This window comes from Pteronotus mesoamericanus, unplaced genomic scaffold (genome assembly GCF_021234165.1).
Source record: "Pteronotus mesoamericanus isolate MK-2021 breed Mesoamerican mustached bat unplaced genomic scaffold, CSHL_Meso_final scaffold_21, whole genome shotgun sequence".
Lineage (NCBI taxonomy): Eukaryota > Metazoa > Chordata > Mammalia > Chiroptera > Mormoopidae > Pteronotus > Pteronotus mesoamericanus.
This window is the reverse complement of record NW_026555310.1, coordinates 2,933,093-2,941,408: the sequence shown is the minus strand read 5'-3', so window position 1 is coordinate 2,941,408 and position 8,316 is coordinate 2,933,093. Positions and strand designations below refer to the sequence as shown.

The window sequence follows — 8,316 nt, the reverse complement described above, 5'->3', positions numbered from 1 at the left end:
GCTCCTTTTTTTTCCCAGGCACAGATTTTTGTAATTGTATTGAATCTGCATTTCTTGAGGTTGTTTCACTGGGTGATGAGGAGTGGCCCAACGGAAGGAAATGGGGAGTCAGGCAGAAACTAGTCTGAATGGGGCTGTGGATGGAGCATCTCAGGAGGTGTAAAATATCACCCTCTGCATCAGGCCAGGCAGAGCTGTGTCACTTCTTGGCAGGAGGGGTAGCCCCTCCAGCCCAGAGTCCAGACGCCTTGGGGACAGAAGCAGGAGACACTGAGATGGTTCTTCCCTGGGCAGTGGCCGGCTGGCATTAGATTCTCAGTACTTGGTCCGGCGAGAGGTGGCGGCGGCCGCGAAGCGGACGCTGGAGCTGCGGATGCTGCGGCCCCCACTGCAGCTGCTGAAGCCACCCTCAGTGGGCAGGGGGCAGGGGACGCTGGGGGAGTAGGCCTCCCCCAGGAGCACTGAGGCTCCCCGGGAGCCTTTGCTCAGCAGGCTTCCACCACCCATGATAGCCTGCGCGCTACCCAGGCTGGAGCTGTACATGCCGCCGGAACAGATGCTGCTGCTAGAGAAGGTGACTCCGCTGCGGGAGAGAGTGGAGCTGGTGGCCAGGGGCTCAGGCCCACACACCATGCCACCGCGGGAGCTGCTCACAGCTGCAGGAGGAAGAAACGTCAGCGTCAGCGAGGCTGCCAAGTCCTTCGTGCTCCCCAGTGTGGGGTGGGGGCCAGGGCTGGCAGCATCAGGGAAGTGGCCTGGGTGGACATCTTCCCTATTGTCTACACAGTAATACCCACTTTTCCCTTTTTGTCTAGGTGACTCAAAGGCTGTGACTATGCTAGAGTCAAACATCCAGAGTGAAGTGGAAGGATTCAGTCAATTCTCCAGATGTTTGCACGTAGCCCTAGGTGGATTCTCATTTATATATGACCAAAGCCGGGCTGGGTTTTCTTGGGAGGATAGCAAACTGCATTGTCTAGACAGGTGAAGCAGTAGCCTTTATGAAGCCATGAGGCTCCTGTTCTCCAATTATATCCTGTCCCCTGGTCGTCCCCACATGGCCCTTCCAATGAGTCACTTGTCAGTTCTTTTCTGACCCACTGATGGCCCTGCTTGTAGCCCTTTAGTTTCCACTAGGCACGCCCCCATGCCCCAGGACCCTAAGCTGAAGAAAGCTTGCTTGGGCCAGCTCTCATCTGTGGAGCGCCCCTCCTTCTTGCCTCTCCTCTTATCAGAATCCCTCCTGGCTCCACTCAAGCCTGGCCTCCCGCAGAAAGCCAATCCTCGCTACCCTGTCCCTGCCCCCTGCGGGCCCTGTCATCCAAGCGCTTGCAGCTCTGACTGTCTGATCCACCCAGTTTAGCACTCAGTCCTACCACACATCTGGTGTGTTTGTGCTTTTGGAGTCAGAAATCTGAGTTTGAATTCTGGCTGTGCCACTGATTATGTGAGTTCTGACAAATCTCGTATTTTCTCTGAGTGAGCCCGTGTCTATTCCTCCCCCACCCTAAGGTTTCTTTGAGAAGTAGGCTGACAGTGGATAAGACTCATCTTTTCAAGAAGATTATAATGCTAGAGGGTGGGGCTCACCTCCTTTGTGCCCCACCCTACAGTGCCAAGCATGGTGCCCTGCATGCTTTGGGTACAACCAAGGCTTTGGTAGCAGCAGCAGCAGCAGCAGGGGGACTTCCATTCAGCCTTGTCCCATCCCCTGCCATCAGGAGGGTAGGGAACTCCCTGGCAGAGGCCCTTTCATTCCTCCCCATGGCTTTTGTCCCTAAAGGACAAGCCCACTCAAAATGGAAGGGCTGTCGCTTTTCTGGAACCCTCTCCAACCTAGGAAGCCCTTCAAACCTTGGCAATTGCTTAATCTGGGGAAGGTAGGCTCTGGGGAGACCTCAGATCCGCTAAGGGGATGTTCCCAGTCCAGGAGCCACGTGGTCCCTGCTCCCCTGACCATCCTGGCCAGGCCAGCTGTGGGATCCTGACCCCCATGTGGGCTTGAGTTTAAAGGAAATTTGAAGGGCCCCAGGGGGGAAATGTGAAGAGGAAAAGACTTCAGTTTCTTACATATATTTACTGGTCCAACACCTTCACAGATTCTGGAGAGAGAAAGAAATAAGTCAGTTACCAGGTAGTGTTCTCTAAAACCCTGCTTGCTCCCAGAAGGGATTTCTTGGCTGAGTAGATGAGTGGACCTGTGGTTTTCACCCTTAGCAGTACAAGCATCCATAGAGCTTTGAAAAAAATGGCGTGTTTCTAGGCCCTACCCCAAAACTACTTAGCATGCTAACCAAATATTTTTAACAAGATAACCAAATCAGGCAAAATTCTGTTTCTAGTGCAGCCTGTCTACAAACTTGCATTCAGGAGGCATAGATTTAGGGCCATCTTCTAATCCTCTGCCAGGATCAACCTGACTAATGTTTGCAGAAAAGGCTCTCTTACTTCAGGAGGTTGCTTATTTCAGCTGTTCTTCACCTGGCCCCTTCCCCTACTTAGTCCAGATGCCCAGATCTGACCTTGCTCCCTCTTGGTGCACTGAAAGCTCTCACCGGATTTCCTCGCCCTCCAGCAGGCGCCTGTAGGTGGCGATCTCAATGTCCAGGCCCAGCTTGACGTTCATCAATTCCTGGTACTCGCGCAGCTGCCTTGCCATGTCCTGCTTGGCCTGCTGCAGGGCGGCCTCCAGCTCTGCCAGCTTGCACTTGGCATCCTTGAGGGCTGCCTCGCCCTGCTGCTCCGCCTCAGCCACTGCAGCCTCCAGTTTGGCCCGCTACAGGGAGGGCAGTTTGCATGGGTTTGGGGAGAGACTAGGGGATCCCCATATGGGGCTAGAAACATTGTTCCCTGTTAGTGGGAACACAAAGTGGTGCCAAGCCAGGGATGGAGCCCATGTGACATGCTTTCCTAGAGACTGTGATCCTGCAGTTTGATGTCACCAGGGGTAAAGTGTTGCTTTTCTTCAGTTCCCATTCCCACTGACTTCGCACTTCCTGATATCTGCTGCTCCCAGAGCCATGACGTTCAGAGAGTAAAGTTATTCTTTCTCCTTCACCTTTCCCCCCCCAAGTCAGCCCCAGGCCTTTTCTTCTATATGGGAGACCCTCCTTCCGTTCCACATTTTCTTCCTCCAGGAAGTCTTCCTGGACTAATCACTCCATTCCTCCACTTCTGCTCTAGTGGTCTCCCCCAAGTCATCAGACCTGGGAATCGTCAAATCTCAGAGCCCTGCCTTCCTCCCTCTGGGGCTTTCTCTGTTTTCCTTTCCCACCTGAGCTTTGGCATGCTCGATCTCTGCCTTCAGCCTCTGGATGAGGCGGGTCAGCTCACTGATCTCATTCCGTGTGTTGCGCAGGTTGTCACAGTGTTGGCCAGCTGTCACCTGCATCTCTTCATACTGTGGGGGGATGGGGAGGTAGGGATGTTTTGAGGGCCCAAAGGTTGGGTCAAGACCACAGCTTCAACTGAGCTGGGGGTCTCAGACCCTTACAGGGCACACTTCATTGTACATGAGTGTCACCCCAGGGCTGCCTACATCCCATCTTCAGCCCACCTCTGCTCACCTTGGTCTGGTACCAGGCCTCAGCATCAGCCCGACTGCGCCTGGCAACCTCTTCATACTGGGCCTTGATTTCAGCAATGATTCCATCCAAGTCCAGGTCCCGGCTGTTGTCCATCTTCACAATGACTGATGTCTCTGATATGTGTGACTGCAGCAACTCAATTTCCTGTGTTGAAAGATTAATAAGAAAGATGGATTCAGAGTCCCATCAGTGACCAGGATACCGCCTCAGGTCCTCAGGTGTGGTGGCAGGAGCAGAGAGCATTGTTCATTAGTTTAGAGCAAAGCAATGGAGCAAGCCATCCAAACCAAGGGCAAAGAAGAAGACACGACTGGGAAACATTTCCGTTTGACTGTAAACTCTTGTTATGTACTTGGAGACATACGTCTACTGCCCTAACTTGCTTTGATGAATATTAAGACCATGGGGACCTAGGTGTTAGGTAAAGAGGAATGCTAAGGCTTAAACTTTTCTTTGGATTATTCACAAAATGGCTGTGCCATTCATGGATTACTGAGAGCTGACAATATCTTAGAACATGTTAGTCTAGGAATTTTCATATCCCAAGTTCTTAATAGCACCAGGGAGCATGGAACTGGCCTACAAGGTGAAGGCTCCAAAGGGAGCCTTCTTTAGTGTTTCCACTCAGAGTCAGACATTGAGCTCTGGCTGTGCCTGTACCAGACCAAACAGACCACTCATGAAGCAAAAGAGAGCTAGTTCATTTGACTAATTGGATCAAACACAATTTTTCTTACATCTTCTAGCAAATCAGTTTTCCAGAGTCTTTTGATCAATAGATAGGAAGGGACATTCCTAGACCCCAATCTTTGGCCAAGAAGAGGTTAGATCATAGATTCGAGGAGTTTATTCATAAGTCAGGCTGCTGAGAGACCTGCTTACCTTACCTTCTCCATTGGTAGATACATCATCATAGAGGATATAGATTTGAGTGGGGGGAGAGATGTATGACAACACATGCTAGAAAATATGCCAGTCCAGGCGAAGCCACCAAGGAGTCTAGGTTAAGCACTGATCTTACATGGTTCAGAGAGGATGGGCCCTTACCGCCATGTATAAGGTTTTCAGGAAGTCAATTTCCTGAGCCAGGGTGTCCACGTTCGTCTCTAGATCAGATTTATTTAAGAAAGCTGTATCCACATCCTGCATAAAAGAGAGAAGAATAAAATGCTCATTACTTGTGCACTGTTCAACCTGCCCCCCTTGGTAGAGTCTGGAGATGGGAGGGATGATCAGACCAATCCCCACAGGGCCAGGCCAGGCTGTGGGATGGGTGGTAAAGTCACTGGGTAGAAATGCAGTTTAGTGACTGTTGCTTTTCTCCTCCTGCAACATAAAAACTCCCCGGGGGCTGCTGGACCTTTCTTCATGCTTATTTAAAGACAAGGGGAATCTGGATAATCCAAGACTCTTGAAAGGATATCTAAATAATCTAACTGGTCTTAAATAACCTGAGACCAAATCAGAACTTTGAAGGGAACTTGTGTGACCTTAGGGATTCCACTCTAAGTAGTCCGAGACACCACAGGGCCACCTGAGCAGTTTCATGGGGACATCTCAAGAACGTTTGTCTGCTGAAGGAGAAGTTTGCCTAGACCTGCTGCTCTCCTTTACCTTCTTCAGAGCCACAAACTCATTCTCCGCGTTGGCCCGGAATCCCACCTCCTCTTCGTACCTGGATGATAAGAATTAAGAGGGTGGGTTCTCATTCTTAACTGAGAGCCAGTGACTTCCAACTCCCCAGCGAGCCTCTTAAGACCTCTCTGCTCCACCCAGGATACAGCTTCCTGTTGCCACCTACATGGTCTCAGCCACTCTGTCCCTTCTTTAAGACCTTACATGAACCAGTAGTCCTTGGTTTCTCCAAATCCTTTTTACTTTCTCAAATAGAATGTAGGGTCTAAAAATCTGGTCTATTACCATACTCCTTTGCTAGAAAAGATTTAGGGTCATTACATGTGAACATAGAGGAAGTAGGACCCAGCTTATTGTTGAACCTGGACATTGTTCTCAAAACCTGAAGGCTTCTTTCCCTGGGGCTAACTTACCCATCTCCACAGTTAGGATTAGGAAAAAACCATGCCAATTCCAAGTCTCCTTTTCCCCCAGGACCTATGAAGGGCCTCCTCCTGCTTGCACATCACTGCCCCTGCCCCTTTGTTTCTTGGCTGGGTATTGAAACCTGCATTCAACCCTGGTTCTCCCAGCTGCTCTCATTTGAGCTTAGCTACTACTTCTGAGACCAGCCCCTGTCTCTCCTTGGTCAGTGCCATCCAATTGCCACTCACTTTTTCTTAAAACCCTCAAGAACGTCCTGCATGTTGTTCCTCTCGGCCTCCAGACGGGCCCGGTCACTGTTGGCTACATCCAGCTGTCTCCGCAGGTTGGTGATGTAGTTCTCAAAGAGGGGCTCCAGGTTGCTCCTGGTGCATTTCTGCTCTTGGAGGAAGTTCCACTTGGTCTCTAGAAGCTTATTCTGCTGTTCCAGGAACCGTACCTAAATCCACAGGAGCACAGAAAGGGCCATTGAAGTGCCTGACAGAGTCACCTGCATGGCCACTTGTTCTTCAGGTGTCAGATTCTCTGCTGTGACAGTGTTCTCTCCTCCATTGACTTACATTCTTTTTCTAATTCAGTAGAACCTGGAAGAGCAGGTCTCTGACACCTTCCTCATGCTCAGTCAGGCTCAGCTACAAACAGAGGCACTTGAACCAAAGTACCTCAGGACCATTTCTCTTTCTGACCGCTGAGAAATGTGTAAGCCAGTTCATCGGGAAGTTTGAAAGATTGATTCTGCCTGATCTAGGGTTTGTCTATTTACAAAAACTGATGTCAGCCATCCCTGACAGGAAGTGAGGAGCAGAGTAAAGTATGCTTGGGGAGGGATATGGCATTAGGAGGTGGATCATACCCACCATCCCAGATATTCCATCTGCTGAGACTTACAGAGCTGGAGAACTTAGAGATCATTTGCTCCAACCCTTAATTTTAAATGAGGAAACTAAAGCTCACAGATATGAGTTTTCTATCTCAGACAAAATCAGAGCATTCCCCCTCCAGGGAGACATGGTTTGTGGGATGTCAGTTCCATATCACCATTCCTCTCATCAGCCTGACGTTCTGTAACTACCCATGGTAGTTCCCCACTTTTCCCCTCAATCTAGGAAACTAGGCTGAATCTGGATAACCCACATGGAGGTATGAGTTCTTTGTTTTGTACTCCATTCTCCATTTTCCTAAGCCGGGACAGATGGGGCCTTCCAGTCTCAGGAACTATGAAAACTTCAAAGAGGGCATGAGGGACTCAAAGGATAAAACCTTTTAAACCTACAAGAGCTGGCACCTGGGCGAAGTCCTAGTGTTTCCAGCCTGTTTAGGAGATGGTTCTAAGTGATAAGGTAGTAGGCCTTAGTTTTTCCAGATGCCCTCAGGTTTTGGCTGGATGTTCCTCTTTCCTCCTGAAGGTACAACCTCTGTGTTAGTCTATCCCACCATGTAGCATTCCCCAGGCTTGTCCTTGCTCTGCAGCAGAGTTACTGGAAATCATACTGCAATGCTTTTGGTTGATACCTGAAGGATCTAGGGGTCAAGTCTGATGCCCTAGGCCTGGGCCATTTCTTAAGGGAAAGGACACCCCAATGCATTTTAGCTCTCATGATTCCAGACCCAGAGATTAAGCTGTACCTTGTCGATGAAGGAGGCAAATTTGTTGTTGAGCGTCTTGATTTGTTCCTTCTCATCCCTCTTCACTCTCTGCACATTGGGGTCAATTTCCAGGTTAAGAGGGGTCAGTAGGCTCTGGTTAACAGTTACTGTTGTGATAGATGGGGCTGCTGAGACTCCAAGCCCTCCAACTCTGTAGCCAAAGCCAGGGCCACCGAAGCTAGGACCACCAAAGCCATAGCCAAGGCAGCTGCTAGCTCCAAACCCCAGACCAACACCACTGCTGGCCCCAAACCCTCGACTAGCACCACACCCACTACCAAAGCCAAAGGTCCTTCCACTACCAGCACCAAAGCCAACTCCACAGCGAATGGGACGTGGGCCTACAGCCACCATTCGGGGTGAGCATGATCCATAGCTGATGACGCTCCGACTACCAAAGCCACCAAAGCCTCGGAAGCTGGACCCACTCTTGCAGGAGACAGAGCTGGCCTGGAAGCGGTTCGGGGTCTGGGGAGCCCCTGCTGAGCAAGAGCTGAAGTTGCCCACATGGCGACTAGAGTTGACTCGGTAGGAGCGGCAAGACATGATGGCTTCCTGGGTGAGAGCTAAGCAGCGATTGCAGAGTGTGGGGAGAGCTGGAGCTAGGAGTCCCTCTGAGGCTAGAGGATACTTCTCACCCCTTTTATGTGTGTGGGGATATGAGGATTGGCCCCATAAAAATGGAAAAGGCCATTTGGATGCATTTATGAGCTTGGGTAGTTAGCAGAAACTCTTCATGCCTATAACCTCCTTAAAATGAGCTAATCTCAGACACACCTATTCTCCTCAGGATCAGAGCTATAACATCAAACCTATAAACATTAAAAACACATAAACACATAAACATTATGGTCCCATTTTTCCCACAAGTCCACCACAATTACCATTATGGGGACATTAATTTGTTTCGGTCATAAATCCAATAGACTTTTTCACTGCAAGTGTGGCTAACCACCAGAAAGTTAGGATGGTAATAGCTCTAGCAAGAGGCTCGCAAGGGATGCACCTATATAGACATAACCTC

At 50.0% G+C, this 8,316-nt stretch overlaps 1 protein-coding gene across 2 annotated transcripts; it reads right to left on the bottom strand.

Annotated features, from left to right (window-relative positions):
• Window positions 1–315: 315 nt before the first annotated feature.
• Window positions 316–7,838, bottom strand: KRT84 (keratin 84). Of its 2 annotated transcripts, XM_054590783.1 has the most exons (10): window positions 7,553–7,838; window positions 7,272–7,420; window positions 5,876–6,084; window positions 5,202–5,262; window positions 4,635–4,730; window positions 3,567–3,731; window positions 3,275–3,400; window positions 2,556–2,776; window positions 2,071–2,102; window positions 316–656 (listed from the first exon to the last, which is right to left on the bottom strand). In XM_054590783.1, the coding sequence occupies exons 1-10, from the start codon at window positions 7,836–7,838 to the stop codon at window positions 316–318; spliced, it is 1,686 nt and encodes a 561-aa protein (XP_054446758.1). The 2 variants fall into 2 exon arrangements, with proteins under 2 accessions (XP_054446758.1, XP_054446757.1); XM_054590782.1 differs by having other exon boundaries at window positions 7,272–7,838.
• Window positions 7,839–8,316: the final 478 nt, after the last annotated feature.